This window comes from Orbicella franksi, chromosome 3, assembly GCF_964199315.1.
Source record: "Orbicella franksi chromosome 3, jaOrbFran1.1, whole genome shotgun sequence".
In the NCBI taxonomy this organism is placed as follows: Eukaryota; Metazoa; Cnidaria; class Anthozoa; order Scleractinia; family Merulinidae; genus Orbicella; species Orbicella franksi.
The window spans coordinates 2613498-2630601 of NC_138147.1; the positions used below are offsets into that span (position 1 = coordinate 2613498).

The 17104-nt window shown below is 39.6% G+C and overlaps 3 protein-coding genes across 3 annotated transcripts in view; 1 reads left to right on the top strand and 2 right to left on the bottom strand.

Annotated features, from left to right (window-relative positions):
• LOC145480650 (dynein axonemal heavy chain 5-like) overlaps positions 1-17104 on the bottom strand; it is a 175897-nt gene that overhangs the window by 148592 nt on the left and 10201 nt on the right. The window lies entirely within an intron of this gene.
• On the bottom strand, positions 858-4963 carry LOC145480658 (large ribosomal subunit protein bL19m-like). The gene is made up of 4 exons (XM_081458946.1): positions 4726-4963; positions 3732-3853; positions 1864-2177; positions 858-1319 (listed from the first exon to the last, which is right to left on the bottom strand). The coding sequence occupies exons 1-4, from the start codon at positions 4841-4843 to the stop codon at positions 986-988; spliced, it is 888 nt and encodes a 295-aa protein (XP_081315072.1). The 5' UTR covers positions 4844-4963; the 3' UTR covers positions 858-985.
• On the top strand, positions 5164-16472 carry LOC145480653 (cell division cycle 5-related protein-like). Its single transcript, XM_081458940.1, has 22 exons — positions 5164-5341; positions 5823-5926; positions 6054-6084; positions 6166-6296; positions 6423-6553; positions 6960-7056; positions 7598-7648; positions 7964-8040; positions 8582-8685; positions 9134-9213; positions 9403-9484; positions 9777-9935; positions 10435-10606; positions 10870-11024; positions 11504-11584; positions 12020-12116; positions 12612-12733; positions 13385-13684; positions 14143-14232; positions 14930-15013; positions 15345-15473; positions 15862-16472. Exons 1-22 carry the CDS (start codon positions 5297-5299, stop codon positions 15976-15978), a joined length of 2439 nt encoding a protein of 812 aa, XP_081315066.1. The 5' UTR covers positions 5164-5296; the 3' UTR covers positions 15979-16472.

The following is a 17104-nucleotide window of genomic DNA, read 5'->3' on the forward strand; positions in this document are numbered from 1 at the left end:
CTCACGATCCCCCTCCCCCCACGCGAAAATAAATCCATCAGGGCATAAAACCTTTTAAAGAAAAAGTGAAGGCTTACTTTAGACCGGGGATATTACGGTAATTTCCTCTCATGGATCAGAAATAACAAATGTCGGATTAAAACATGTCAAACGCGATCGTGCGGACTAACATTTCCGAGGGCGGTATCAGATTCTGTTTCACGGAAAATAACAATCATTTCAGTCACGTTTTAACCAGTTAAACGATCTTTCACTTAAAGGAGAATCTAAAAACACGGCAAACAAAGAACTCGCTTCTTATTCCACGTTCAGTTATATACAAATAACGACTCACGATTACGTTTTGTGAAGATGAAAAGAGCGGCTTCAGATTTTACGCCAAAAAATGTTCAACAATGGATCAAGAAGGTGCCCTTCATCCAATAACCAAAGATTGTTCAACCTAGCCACGGATTTTTAAGTTCTCCGAATAACCTCGAGCGTATAGCTAACGGCCCGATGGGATCCAAGCCATCAGTGGCATGCTTTAAACTGAAATACAGGAAACACAATTTGTGCAAGTTAACATCAAATCTCGATGACTTCCTGGAGAAAGACGGTGAACTCGTTCGAAACAACGTCAAAAGTTGTACCCTCCAGGATAATCAGTCAATAATCACAGCTGGTTAGAGGAACAAAATTCGCATGGAAACCTGTTTGGAGCTAGCGCTGTGAATAAGCACTTTGACACTAATATAATCATGGTAATGATAAAGCCCAGTATGACATGTTTTGTCCCTGAATTTTCATTTTGCACCGTGTAAACCACCACGAAAATTGCATTAAACATCGCCTGTGTGAAACGAGTCTTTGTAAACTATCATTTGACATTTTATTCATTTGAAAAAAAAAAGATTGTTGGCCACCCGTAGCGTCCTACAGGCTTGTCTGCTTGTGAATAGTTTGGAGACAAGTCACAAAGCGATTACTCCTAGGCGTGACAAATCTAGAATCTCTTTTTCAGTCTCCATAGTTTAGCGAACCATTCGTCGATTTCTTTCTTTGTTTCTTCAGATTCAACATAGAGGGAAGGTTCCTCCGTGTACGGCAACGCCTTCATTTTCTCGTTCACCATGCTCATGGATGGTGGATAGTCTCTAAGGTAAAACAAGGCGTCTTCTTCCCTTCGCTCGTGTTTAATGACCTCGATACTCTGAATGAGTGGTGAGTAGAGCTGGAAGTTTATTTCCATGGGCTCTCCTTCTATCACGTTACGTAAAGTGAATGTCGCACCCAAGGTGTTCTGCCAACGACTCTTGTAGATACAGATTCCTACAAACCTAACAACAAGAAAACAAACCAGCTACGTAAAGTCATGTACCGAAGTACTCTGGAAATCTAATAAGAGATGAAAAACAATAAGTATATTTCACTTCTCTTAGGTCGTGTTCTATTGGGATCAACCGTTTCAACCGCAACCGGTTTGGGTTGATGAGGTTGTCGTCTCTCAATAGAACACTTTTCCAACCGTTATCGGCTGAAACGCGGTGACTCCTGGGAACAGTCTTTACGCGAGCTACAATCACGCCACATAATCACACAGATACTTTATCAACCGTTTCAGCTTGGTTTGAGGCCGGTTGAAAAAGTTGACCAACCAAACCAATCAAAAACGGTTTTTCCCCAATAGAACACGAAAATCCCAACCAGAAACGGTTGATCCCAGTAGAACACGACCTTAGCGTGCTTGTGTGTGGTTTTTTTGTTTTGCTTTTTTTTTTGTCAGTCTTTTACAAGAGCCTTTTTGGCTTTCCTGAGTTTCTTTGCCTTATCCTTTGATATTTTTGTAAATATATTTGCAAAAAATAAAACAAACAAACAAACCTGACTTGTCCTTTAGCAACGTGTGGATCTGATCTCGTCACAGCCACTATACTGCCGACACAGAAGTCTTTCACTTTAAGTGTCTGCAGCCTACGGTAGCAGTCTCTCTGTTCTAAGAATGTCATGACATCTGTTTTGGCCTCTTCAGGAGAGTCCGGGAATCCTTTAGGCCAATTCTTCTCTTTCCAGATAAACCGGGGTTCGGGTTTCTCGCCTTCTAGGGCTGTTTTAGCGTTTGGGAGTGTCTTGTAGATTGGTTTCACTCCCAGCTCTGCAGTGCGCTTCTGGTACCACTCATTAACATTCACTTTTATCTAAAAAGGTCAGAGAAGAATTGTTTGTGTTGCCACTTCAAAATCTCGAAATTAACGACCCTTACTACTTTCAGATTTAGCATCCTTCACCTATTGCTACTTTAAGCGGGATAAATTGTACTACTTTCGGGGAGCTAAAACGTACTACCGTTAATCGGTCCTCCCATTTCAATAAAATAAAAAAATATTCCCAATGTATACAGAGCTGAAAGGATAGAATCAATCTTGCGAGAAGGAATCTACGGTACATTACATCAGAACTGGGTAACATATTGCCTTTGGAATAAAGATGATCTACATCAAATACCAGATCATTTTGGTACAGCTTGTTGAGTCTTTTATTTCCATTTTTTTCTCATAAGGTTTCTACTTTAGGAAAAACTGTTTCAGGCATGCAGTTAGTTGAAGGCAGTACAAAAACAGTCAGAGAAAAAGTAGGGAAGAGGGAGGGGGGAGGGGGGGAGAGCCTTCCAGAAACGTATGCCTCCCTGCACTCCTCCCCTATGTTTTTCTCTTGCCATTTTTCACACTGCTCCTTACCTAACAGAACACCTAGAGAAGTCTACTTTAGGATGGTCATTACTTTTGTGGTGTTGCTGCTGTCAGCTTTATTTGCTACCAGTCAGCTTAAAAACAATAAAAATTACTTATTCATTTCACAAGTTTGCTCAAACCTTGTGTCCAGGTATTGTGTATGGGTATTCACAAAGGCTCACCCTTGCTTCACCATGGCAAATTCTCATACACTTACAATGTACATGTACTATTCAACTAGATGTGAAATTTTCTGATACATAAAACAAGTACATGTAATACTAAATGTACATAAAACATTCTGATTAAAAAACAATTTAGGATTGTAAACCCAGACCTAGACCCACAACCAGGGCCGTCATAAAGGGCTGTAACCTGTAACACCTGTTACAGGTTAACCCAGGACTTGTATGCTTGATGACTTCTTAACGTAATGCATGAAATTGCCATTTCTTGATACAATTCACCCATAAAGTAACACATTTGTGATGAGTGTGAACATAGTTAATAGAGGGGAATGGTTGTGAAGCCCGGTGAACATCAAAGGAACAAACAAAGATGCCAAGATTTATCTTTATGTTGAACTCCTAATTAACTGCAGGTCCACATCAGCTTATGCTGCCTATATACCGACCTGCGTAAACAAATAAATGATGTATGTATGTATGTATGTATGTACGTACGTACGTATGTATGTATGTATGTATGTATGTATGTAAGGTCCACGACCGTGCACAATCTTTTGTTTTGCCTTCATACACTATGCATGAGTTATGTAATCAAAACATTCCTATTGGTTAGTTTCTCGGTTAGTAGTAAACAACTATTATGTTTTGTGCATGGTCAAGGTCAAAAAAGAGAACAAAACATGCAACAAAGAACTTTATCGAGTTTCATAACCATTCCCCTCTATTGACCATGGTGTGAAAAGCAAAGCAACAGGTGACTCAAAACGTAATGACAGCCCTGCTCAGTACAATCCTAGAATAAGATCTCAATCAGTGTGTTTACAGAACCTACCATTGCCTTCTTGCTTGTCATGCTCTCTCCCTGAACAGTTTTTTCAGTTTGTTGTACTAGTGATGGCTGCTCATCACTACCAGTTTTCTCAGCACTATCGCTGCCCTTGTCGACTTGTTTCTCTACATAAAGAGTTGAAAAAAAAATTCAATGAAAGTAGCATTACAAGGATCCTCCTCAAATTGATGGGAAAAATCCTAAGACATGTAAGTATGTGTATATATTTAGATTTGCAAAGCTTTTCAATAATACCAATCTGATGCAAATCTCCTACAACCCCCCCCCCCCACCCCCCTCTGATAAGCCCTCTGTTCTACTAATTCTTCTTTTTTTTTTTCTTAGTCTCCACCCCTTGGAAGATAATTCCTAGGGTCTTGGCACATGGGGGTAGGGTACGAAGGCATCCCTACGGTTTGTTAATTAAATTGGGCTAATTCTGGGCCATTCCATATCAGTAATTTTTTCCCCTCCCCCATTGATGACACTTTCTGTGGAGAAGAAGAAAGTCATTTCTGAGAGGTTTGCTTCATCTACATCAGATGATCTTTTTGATATCACTGACGGTGGTTTGAAGAGAAATTTGTTTTGTTTTTTTCTTGACAGGTAAGGAAATACTGGCCTATTACTGCTGGGAAGTGGGGGGGGGGGGGTGACATTACCTCGACACTTGGGTCTCTTTTTGTTTGGGGGTATGTTTTGACTCACCTTGTCAATGGGAGAGGGCAAGGCGTATTTAAGCTTAAAATGGGATGGTTCCCTCTTTTGCACGCACATGCTTTACATGAAAATAACCTTTGAAGATAATTACAGCCCACTGCTAAGTATCTCTAGGTTAAAGCTCTTTAATGTTTTTGAATCTAACGTAATGGATCCCATACAACCCCTGAAGTTCGCCCTTGTCCGCTAAAATGTCTGCCATGGGCATGTTGATGAAAGTCTTTCTGGGCATAAAGTCAACGCCAACACTTGAGCCACATATTTTTATGAAACCTACCTTTACTAGCTTCTAACTCCTGGGATGTTTTCCGTGGAGATACGCGTTTTTGAAGGCTTCTTAATATTTTTTCGTCAACGTAAGGAGAAAAGAACTTTGGTCTCACCTTCGACGCCATGTTGCTGAAAGCATAGTTAGTGTCCAGTACCCACGCATTCAAGTGTTCAACCTTTATGAAGAGTCCGCTGGTCAGGTTCGTAGTTAGTCGTTGTCGAAGGGTCTTTTTTTTTTTCACTTGAATCCCTTCCTTCATCATACGGCCAGGCCATCCGAATTATATGATTATTTATTAAAAGGTCACTTTGAGTTCTTTTCTTCATATGCTATTCTTCATAAACAAATAAATAAAATGCACCGAGTATTTTTCGCTTTAGGCCAAATCGACTAGTGAGATACATTTCGTGCTGTTTACATAGAGGTACTAAAGGCATGCTGGGAACTTCAAGAACCTTGGCCATGTTGCTTCCTTGACACAAATTTCAAAGGACTAGAACCTTGTTTAGATCTTTTGGATTTGGTCATTTGACCCCAGCTCGATCTTTCTAAGAAGCCATTAACTTTACTGAACACCATGCCGCGAATTATTATCAAAGGTGGAGTGTGGAGAAACACTGAGGTAAGCTCACTTTCGTCTACAAAGTCAACTGCGCAGTGTTTGGGATTATCCAGACCGGAATCATTGATCCAAGGTCACTGGCATCATAGTACATCAAAGGAAACGATCAGTCCTGCCCCAGAGTGGAATCATCGCTTGCTTTGATGCTCTATGATCTGCGTGATCTTGGACTATTGATCATGGTCTGGGTCTCGGAGAAATTCACCGTAAACCTTAAGCTCAAGTTTATGTGTAGACGGAGGTTTATAAACTTCTGATGTTACTAACCAAAAAGTTTGGTTCTCGAACTCATTCGATCATGAACCAAAACATGTGTGTACCTGTTTGTTTCTGTCTTTCTAACAACATGGAGCACTGATTGACTGTTAATTTGGTTCCTACATGTAGCTTCTATAATTCAATTATTGATAAACTTTCTATAGAGGAATGAGATTTTTAAATTGTAAATTGTGTATTTTACTTTTGTTTTGTGAAATCTTAGGATGAAATTCTCAAGGCGGCAGTTATGAAATACGGAAAGAATCAGTGGTCTAGAATTGCATCTTTGCTGCACCGCAAGTCAGCCAAACAGTGCAAGGCCAGATGGTAAGTGTTAACAAATATATAAAGAGCGAGTTCCTTTTTCTTGGATGCATGTAAGTACTTACATGTATGTTTATAAGGTACTAACATTTATGTTACATTTATCAAAATATGTTTTTTTTCTTTTCAGGTATGAGTGGTTGGATCCTAGCATTAAAAAGGTATGAATATTGTTGTTTTAGCTGTGCTACATGTATGTAAAGTAACAGACACACTCAAATATTTTATTTTGCTGTTGACAGACTGAATGGAGCAGAGAAGAAGACGAAAAGCTACTTCATTTGGCAAAGCTGATGCCAACACAGTGGCGGACAATTGCTCCTCTGATTGGCCGCACAGCGTCACAGTGTCTGGAGAGATATGAATTTCTTTTGTAAGTTGTTTTATAATATAAATAGTATTACTGTATTTGTCATTTAGTGTAGGTGTACTGTCTTCAAATATTTGGGCAGCACTATTATAAATAATGAAAGTAAAAGTTTCAGTTAATCTTTTCCAGAGATCAAGCCCAAGCTAAAGAAGGAGAAAAAGATGAGGGCGAGGATCCACGGAAATTACGACCAGGAGAAATTGACCCTAACCCTGAAACGAAGCCAGCACGACCTGATCCCATTGACATGGATGAAGATGGTAAAGACAATATTATCCATTCTTTAGTTCATCTTTCACATTGATTACTATAAATTTAAATGACTGTTACATGCATGGTCAAGCCTTTTGTAGGAAGATGTCCTTGTGAGATTAGAGAAAAGTGTCCTCTCAGGAGAGAATAACTGACAGGAGATTAAAACTGTAGAAACCCTTGCTTGCTCTTCATATTTTGTTGGCTATTCATGTCATCTCAAACCTCTATTTGTGATTCTATAACTCAATAGAACCATAGAAAATGTTTTCAATTTCTTACATGTATAATTCTAAAAAAGTGTGATTGAAGTATAGACAGTTCATATCTGTTTGCAATTATGACATTACTTCAATAGGGTACAACTGTTATATACTGTTGCTGTATTTCTCTTTGTTTCTTTGTAACTATCAGAGTTGGAAATGTTGTCAGAGGCCAGAGCTCGTCTGGCTAATACTCAGGGTAAAAAGGCCAAGAGGAAAGCCAGAGAGAAACAACTTGAGGAGGCCAGGTGAGTTTTATGAGGGCAGTACATTTTGGAAGAGTTACCATAACTGTCACAGTCTAGCTTAGCTAGTCAGTTGGACCTTGTCAGTCTGTCGCTGACACCGTAGCATTGTATTCCGTAGGTAGTTTCATATCACTGGTTCTGACTATGTCCAAATATGAATTATTTTGGGAAAAAATATAATGCAGATTTTTTTCTTTTTGAATTTTGAACTTGGGTCCACTTGTATTGCAGTGAAAGTTATTAATCAATTAAAAGTCTTGAAGAGTACATGTGCATAATACATGTACGTGTTCCTTTAGTATTGCATGTTTACTTAAATACTATTCAATGTTTCGTCAAGAAACACCGTGCATTCGATAGTTGGACACATTTTGTTCTTATACTTAACTGAATTAAATTTATTTGTTTTTGGATCTACTAGCAATGATCCACTTTGTTGTGTGATCAAATAAACCTTGTTTTAACATTAGGCATATCAGGAAGACATACATGTTATCTTCCTTACAGTATCTAGTACTAACATATTAAACAATTTTTTTAGGCGTCTTGCTGCTTTGCAAAAGAGAAGGGAGTTGAGAGCTGCAGGAATAGAGTAAGCTGAAAATTACATGTTAAAGTTGCACATTTTTTTTCAACGAAGAATCTGGTCTTAGAGCTTAATGCAGGTTATAGATGTCCATGTGTATAGGGTACATACTGAATTATGAACTTCATTGAACAAGAGTGAATTAAACAGACAACTGAAGGAGGAGCAAAAATAACACTCAACGTACTAAATCTCTGTCTCAGACAAGTTTGATTCACATATGTGTTTGCACTACACGTGCATGCTCATGAAAGATTGTACTTTTGTCAATAAAATAAGATGAAATAAATAATACAAAGCACTCTTTTTTCTTAATTACAGGATAAGAAAACATCGAAAGAAAAGAAGAGGGGTGGATTATAATGCTGAAATACCATTTGAAAAGAAACCTGCTCAAGGTACTGAAAATACAAAGAAGTGGTATCTTTAACGCATTAATCAAAAATGTGTCTTAAAGGATGTTAAATCACTGATGTGTGATATGAAGAAATTGGCGTTAAGTGACAACCTTTTAGTGATCGATTCACACAGGCCAGAAGAAATCCCAGCTCTATTTTTGCTTGTAACATTCACTACTGAGAGCTGTTAGTGCATACACATACATGTATAAAGTTGACAGCTTTTCTTGTAAAGCTGCAATGTCTCATAACAGAGTTTTTTATTGCAGTGTATGCCTTACAGTGTGTACAAGAGCTGATTAGTCAAATAGCAAGCTTGCCAAATAAATTATGCCCCACCAGAGGAGACTCAAGACTCTGGTCCAAAATGTTGAAAGTTGCAGTTAACTAGTGCTCTCAATCTGTCACTTGTAAACTTACATGTAATACTTTCAGTGGTACTTTGCATGAATGTGCATATATGTACACCCTGTACATTGTGCAGTGTACTTGTAAGTGAAAGTCAGTCTTGTGTTGGACACTGTCAATAATCCCATTGTAGGTTTCTATGACACTGGTGAAGAGGAACTGCCTGATTATCAACCTGATTTTAAAAAGCTTCGTCAGGATCACCTGGACGGTAAAATGAGAGATGATCTTGAACAGGTGATTGCTGTTAACAATATGTTTGTCACATGTTGTTGTATTCATAAACATTTCTTAATGTCTGTCTTGATTTTCAATCCTCAGCTGCATTTGTTGTGTGCAAATGTATCCCATTGCACTTACATTATGCCCTTTTAAAATCTTCATTGTTGCACTTCAATAACAGGGCTCTGGTATTAGACCTTCATTTGAAGTGGTGTAAATTTTTAATTGTTTGAGCTTTCATATGATTACTCATTTATTATATGAGTGAGAATATCACGAACGCATGCAGGCTAATTTGCACTGTAGTGTAAACTAAAAATTATTGTTAAAATAATAATTGGCCTGCTCTCTACCAATCAAAATAATTAAAATAAAGTAATTTTCTCAGTCATATTTATAGTAATTGTTGTAAACAGGAATGCTTACATGTATTTCTTCCTTCCATTTGCTTTTTTTCTGACAGCAAGAGAGAAAGAAAGATAAAGAAAAAATGAAGAAGAGAAAAGAGAGTGATCTTCCAGGAGCCGTCATGCAGATTAATAAGTAAGCTGCTCTCAGGATTGGTTTATGCTTGGTTTGCATGTATAACAACAAGATGATTTTGAATGAAATATTGGCTGTCCTTGCAATGTGAAAAACATGAAAGGTACATGTACAAATCTAAATAGACACTCTACCATCATATAAATGAATAAACCCGAAATGATGTCAGTGTTTTTGTTGTCCTTTTAGGCTAAACAATCCTGATTCCGTAAAGAAGCGCAGCAAGCTTGTTCTTCCCAAGCCGCAGATTTCTGACACAGAATTAGAAGAGGTACATAACTGTAATGGGTCTTAATAGACAGGATCAAAACATTAAGCCCAATGCACCATTAAAACATTTATAATAGGAGATCATTGTACTCTTATAGCACTCATTATCTGTCCATATTACAACAGTTAAACACCAAGGACAATAAATTATTGACAGTTATAATACAATCCAGTTATTCAAATATGGCTATGGTACAACTATCAATGACTTAAAATGTTCTCCTGGTTGGCCATGTAACTCAGCCAGTCTTGAGTTGACAGCAAAGTTAAAATCTTGTCATTGTTGTTGTTAGATTGTAAAAATGGGCCAAGCTAGTGAGACGGCTCGTTTATCAGTGGAAGACAGTCACTTGGCATCAAACGCTCTCCTGAGTGAGTACTCAGTGACCCCTGCTGCGGCTCAAGCCCTGAGGACTCCTCGCACACCTGCAGAGCAGGACACAATATTGCAGGTACATGTATTCCTGGGTTGCTTGCATGTGGAAACTTGTGAATTTATGCATTGTCGTGGGAACTTCTGCTTCAGTGTAACAGTGACCTACAGAGCTTGTTCTTTTGGTGTCGCACTGGTTTCCATCACCTTAATTGACCTGTGATGTGTCATGAATACAGATCCACTGAACAGATGAAGTTCCAGTCTACCATACATGTGTGTCTCCCTCTCATTTTTGGGTTGCCTCGGCAATTTAGTGTTGCTATACTGAGAGAGCAGGCTCTGTGAGAGTTTTGCATTGTCTTGGACAAGAAAACAATCGAACCACTGTGATCAGCACTCAAAATGACTTGTAGTCCCTGAAGACCAATAGTGTTTTGTGCAAACTAATGAATACATTTACTTCTGGAATGATGGCAAATTCCAGCCCCATGTGCTATTGAAAGACCTGCACTAGTTAGACAAAACGCCTTAATCAATGCATACATGTAACTCTTCTATTTTCTCTATCTTTCCAGGAAGCTCAGAACATCTTGGCATTATCAAATGTGGACACTCCTTTAAAAGGTGGCATGAACACACCCATGAAACAGAGTGACTTTGAAGGTGTCACCCCAAAACATCAGGCTATTCAGACCCCAAACATGATGCTTGCTACACCTTACAGGACACCACAGGGAGAGGGGGGAGGTAAGGTGTCTGGTTTTAGTTTAGTTTTTTTCTATGGGTTGTGTGCAAACTGATTGAATCCCAATGCAGCTATTTCAAAAGTGCCCTGTTACTGCAGTTTCCATGTTTGTTTAGAATCTGGATTAAAGGAAGTAGGATCTGGTTATCTGTTATGGGTTAATTCATTTGCAAGCTGTTAATCTGAGAAAAAAATTAATGATGAAATGATGGGCATGTTTTTCTTGTGAATGACTCTTATTCGCCCTTTGTTATTTTTGTTTTAGGGACCACCCCACACAGTATGGGTGGAACCCCTCAGAGGGGAGGTGGTGGCGGCACCACACCCGGACGTGCATCAGTACGAGACAAGCTGAACATCAACCCAGAGGAGTCGCTGATAGAGGAGTACGAATCAGGTTATGGAGCTAAACAACAACAGGCAAGACTTAGTACTCTTATAACAATCATGTTTTCCTCATTAGGAGACCAAACATGTACAGCTTGTCTTGTACCCTGGCTTGATTTAAGCTGTATGTATGCTTTACCCTACAATTCAGTTAGAATCTTTCCTTGCACACGTAACCATGATGCTTCTTTCCATCTCTTGAGACCCAGATGCTTATTATATACAACGGGTTTCTCTGACTTCTTGAAATGATTTTTTTCCCACTGGTCAAACCATAGGGAAACAACAAAGATTGAAATAATATAACAAAACGATGCTGCAAGTTGGTGAAGAAGAAACTTTTCACATGAAGTATTTTAAAATTACTGCATTCTAGGTTCTTCTCCATTATGTAGGGAAATTTGCCATGCAATGGCTTTGCTGTGCCACTGAACATTGCATGGAATATATGAGATGTTTCATTCATTTATCTGAGACCGGTGGTGTTTTGTTTGTTTATTGTTTTCTTGTAGGAAGAGTTGAAGGCACAGTTGAGAGCAGGACTAGCATCGCTTCCAACCCCTTCCAATGACTTTGAGATTGTGCTGCCTGAGGTGAGTAACCCGTTTTATGTCATCATGCATTGTTATTACCATCCAAGTAAACTAATAATCATGACAGCTTTTTAAATTACTTCCGGATCAACTATCCCTACATAAATGCTTTTTTAGGGTTGTAAAAGGGCAGTGTTTTTTTCTTTTCTTATGACTTGGCAATTGTGGATTCTTCGCCACAAGGTCTTTTTCTTCCATTCATTTTGCTTCCTCATTGTAAGATCACTCTCCAGCCGTTTTCTAGGACACAGTGTCTCATTCTTGTTTAACGTGATGAACGGCTTTAGGGTCGTGGCGGTCGGGCTCAAACTTCTCCGGAGGAACTTATTGCAAATTATAGTGTTTGTATCAAATTGGCAATTGTGACCCTGTTACCTTTCACGAGCGTGATGGCCAGAATTTTTCAGGGGAGAGTTTTCTTGCTTACTGTTGCAGACTGCTGAAGAGGAGGTGGAGGAGACCAAAGATGAAAGCTTTGTTGAAGATGCAGCTGATATTGATGCGAGACGAATGGCCATGAAGGCAGCGGAAGGTCTGCATCCTAAGTTATTAAATTAGATACGACTGCTTTGCAATTCTGTTTGGTCAAATTGACGATTCTTTGGGTAGGGTTGATGAGGTGAAACTACAAATTTTGTTAAGTGACTCGTTAGTTTCCTCACTGTCAACGAGTATCTTCTTGATCAAACCTGCTGTGCTGGAAATCGGAGAATTAACTCTAGGAATTTAAAGTATGAACCACACATATAACCCTTGAATTTCCCTCCGAGTGTCAGCCCTGGGAAAGGAAACTGTCGACCAAACGTAACAAGCTGAAAATCAGATACTTAACGCTAGGAATAATCCTTGGGTTCGAATCGTACTGACGGAAAATGATTTTTTTTCCTTACCTTTTCCAGGCTGTCTCATATTGGTGCTTTGTGGCTCAACATTGCATTGCAAGTGTATCAACATTGCATTGCAAGTGTTTTGTTTCAAGCTAGTGATTTCGTTGATTTTGATTTCACATTACGCTTTTTTTGGGCAGAGTTGAGAGAGATGAGACGCCGCTCTCAAGCCGTACAACGAAACATGCCGCGCCCCTCAGATGCGAACGCTGCTGTTCTCCGGCCGGCTAACGTTGATCCACCCCTCACAGGATTACAGCAGGTAAAAAACAACAACAAACAAATAAACAGCAATAACAAAAAACAAAAGAAAAGAAAGCAAAACAAAAACACAGACAGACACTCCGTATTCATTTGACCTGCTGTGGTGCACTGACAAGTGAAATGAGCTATGCTGCTATACTTTTATAAACTTAATGAGTACAGTGGCCCGTTTCTGGAAGGTCCCGAAAGGTTTTCGCACCCTGAAAGTCGTAGCAAAATCTCGAGCCTTATGATTACAGATCTGTTTTATTCACATATTCTTAATATAAACAGAGGTTCCATTCCGTACAAGAAGTTTCAGGCGTATACACCACTCTGTCTTTAAATACCGATTAACTAACAATGGCTTTTCGGGCCCGAAACGTCTCCGGGGCTTTCGAGAAACAGGCCCCAGGTTCAGTGCCTGAAAATTGACTATTTAAGTTTTACGGAACTGTTTATATCGGAAAATTCGGTTCTTTTCGTCAGACACTTCGTGTTATCCAAGTTTATTGTGACGGGTTCATTCGTTCGTTTGTTTGTTCTTGGATGGAATCTGTGTTGCCTCAAACGTTGCATCAACATACCGCTTTCGGCCATGGAAATCTTCATGTGAGTTGCGCTTTTAACAAGACTGATGTATTGAGTAATATATTAACTGTTGCTTTAGGCGGAGGAACTTATCAAGCGGGAGATGGTCAGTATGATCAGACACGATATTGTCAATCACCCGACAGCACTGCAAATCGAAAACCTAACGCACAAGAAATCCAAAAGCGCTGCCCAGGCGGTCATCGCCGCTAACCAAGCGGCACTCGATACCAACCCTCTGGAAACGTTCACGGACAAAGAGATCGCTAACGCGAGGGAAGTCCTGGCGAACGAAATGGAATTTGTCAAGTCTAAAATGGCTCACGGTGATCTACCCATTGAAAGTTACACTAAAGTTTGGGAGGAATGCTATGCCCAGGTACCGCTCTTTTACGGTGCAGGTTCTGATTTTGAATCTTAAATTTGAACATTGCAGCTTTTGAGTAACGCCTTCCTTGCGATGGTATTTACTGTATTATGCTTCACAAGGTGGTTCTAACTTTTACGTCCGTTGCCAATGGTCATACACCGGCGTGTAATCGGATTAAACCCCCGTGTGCGACCATTCAAATAATAGCTACTGAGCAGTACATGTTATGTATGTTATGCTGTGGTTCAGAATTTAAACACTGTGGAAAAAAACCGTCCGCGCTGTGTGACCTTTCAGATTTGAAAGTTACTGAAGAGCACTTTCATATGCTGTTGTTTATTTTACGGAGGTTTCCGCAAGTTGTCCTCGTTTACACAGAGAAAGGATAAAGTTTGAAAATTTAGCTGTTATGGAAAAAATAATTTTGATTTACACTTTCGTAACACAAATGTTTTCGTGTCTTGTAGGTTTTGTTTCTACCGACACAACAGCGATACACCAGGGCGGCTTTAGCCAGCAAGAAAGACAAACTGGAATCTTTAGAAAAACGACTCGAGGTATGAATTCTATTTTATAGATACATAGACTTCCTTTCAGTAGAGGGCTTTACAGTACGTTTTCCGGTTGAGATCTGACTCAGCACATGTGCAAAGCCCAGCGTCACCCTACCTTCAAAGCAGGTGATCCTCCTGGCCCAAAAGCCAACTTTAGCAGGGTTGTCACAGGTCAGGAAATGGTCAGGAAATTTCTTCAAGGTCATGGTAAAGTCAGGGAAATTTATTTTGTGTCAGGGGAAATTGACATTTTGAAGAAAAGTCAGGGAATATTGAATTATTTAACACGGCTGATTTAATACCATTGAAGGCCGGAAGAAACATTTGGGGTCACTGTGATCTCTACGGTAACTTAACTTAATGAAGTAGGAAAATTTGTTGAAAACTTATCAGTCTTACAGTAATGAAAGAGTGGAAAGGATGTAAAATGAGGTTAGAAGCCGCTATTATATCTGACATCTTGTAATAAATTGGCCAGGGAAATTTTATTTTTATCAGGGAAAAGTCAGGGAATTTTGAAAAGTTATAACTATCGCAACCATTTTTAGGTTGGCAGCTTTCAGCTCCCCGGTGATTCAGTATGTCGGAGGGTGAACCTTGGGCATCGCTTCTTGGTATAAACAGGCCCTTGGCCTTCTTCGTTGATTGATTTTTCACTCATGCAGCTTGCTAATTGCCTTTTGTTTGTGTCTGTTTTAAGTTGAACCGAACTCACATGACCGAAGACGCAAAGAGAGCGGCCAAAATTGAAAAGAAGCTGAAAGTTCTTCTCGGTGGTTATCAGGTATGATCGATACTGTGTTTGGGCAATAGCTACAAGCATGCGGAGGCGTAACACAAGGATTTTATTTATGGAAGCGAACAGTTGTTTTTTCTTTCTTAAACTAGAGTTTCAATTGTTCTTACCCTCTCAAATAACGTCCCATAGATGTCTCCTTTTCTCGTGTAAATATTACCGTGTGTAGTGCCCCTATCTCACCCCCTTTTCACCCGGTCTGTTTGAAAAGCGCGAACTTGAACACCATCAGTGAGAACCTCATGTTTGGCCGTTCATGCTATTGTTTAGTTCTATGTCTTTCGTGAGCTAAGCATGTTCGATATTTTCCACCCTACAGAGTCGTGCTGTCGGCTTGACGAAACAAATTAACGACCTTTACGAGCAAGTTGAACAGACTCACACTGAGAAAGAAACATTCAGTTCCTTGAGAGAGCACGAACTGAGAGCTATCCCCAAGAGAATTGAGGTATGCTTGCCACTTTATTTGTAGTAGCCTCTTCCAGGCGTTCAGTTAGTTGGGTCTCAGCGCGAGAAAACGGCGGAGGGCAATAAAGGAGAGAGGCGCCTGGAAGAGGTTATGCATGTAGTTCTAGAAATGCGTCAAAGCAAACTTTTAGGGAATCATTAGACTCGTAACTAAGAATTGCGTTGCTGTTATAAACACTTTAAAATCGAGAAAATTCTGAAAAAGTCGTCAGTAGATTGATTAATTTCTTCGCCAGTTCGCGGTCGCGAAATTTTCCTCGCGTATGTGGACAAGTTGCTGATTAGTTAAGGACGAAGAGGAATGTGTGTGAATAAAATATTCGTGAATCCACTATTTAACGTACACTCTCATCTTGTTCTCCTGGCAGGCCCTGAGAGAAGACGTAAGAAGGCAAACAGATCGTGAACATCAACTGCAGACGCGTTATTCTCATTTGTTGTACGAGAGAGATGCGGCTTATAATCACATGCAAAACCGCCACTGATGTTTTTACCTCAAGTAACGGACGTTCTTTATCACCAGTACCTCATTGACAAGATAAACACTCGAAATAGTGCTAGAGTGAAAGATGTTTTCAATTCAAAAATGGAAGACATGTCCAACTCAAAGTTCTGTAATAAAAATAACTTTAGTGGTTGTGTTACAGACGTGTTTCAGTGGCTCACTGAAAACACAGAACGTTGATTTTCAGTCGACGAAATGGGCTCACGAGACGTCTGACATTGGATCTTCTTCCATTACATCCTCCTTGTACGTAATAGGGAAAATGTGTTTGCGAATGTTTGTGGTATTTCGTCTTGAATTTTTTTGTGTGTAATTTTAACATTTACTTGTCTGTGGTGTTTGTTCTATTTGTTTGCCAATTATCGCAGCACAATTGTGAGCGCAAAATGTGATTGTTGAATTAAAACCAGAACTTTGATATATGCCTTGTGAATGCTACAAGTGACAATGGGGGCACCCAGGGTGGCTAAGCGGAAAATTTTCATCGAATGACGAAATTCAAAGTATAAGGGTGCTAATACAACCATGACAGATCTGAAAGGCCCAATACTAGAAAAAAATATTTATCAGTTGTTTTGATCTTATTGATTTTCTGTTTTAGCTCTCAACTGACTTCTTGATGACATTTCCCACAAAAATCATAATTTGGTCATTTGCAGCGGACGCCTAATAGAGGTTTAGCACGGAAGCCATGGTACATGGCAGGAACAATACCTGTAGATTCTTTTTCTTATGGGAAAAATGTTCTTTCTAATGCAAAACAGTTTCATTGTTGCTGCTATGCAACATGGCTGCCGTGCAAAACCTCTATAACAACCTCGTTCCTAGGGTCTCATATCTTTCCGTCCTCTCTCTTTGAGAGGGCAAAAGATGAGAGACCTGGGAACGAGATGGACCTATTAAGTATATAACGCGCGCGCGGAACCATTATAATGCGCAGCAAGCATCTTGATTGGTGAGACGTCCTAATTGAATTGCCATTGTCGCGGTTGCTAAGGCTACCTGTCAAACCAACATTTAAGGTACAAGGAGACAAACCGCCTCGTTCCCAAGGAGAGATATGACCCGGTGACGAGTGTGATTTACATGCGACGTCGTGGCGGCCA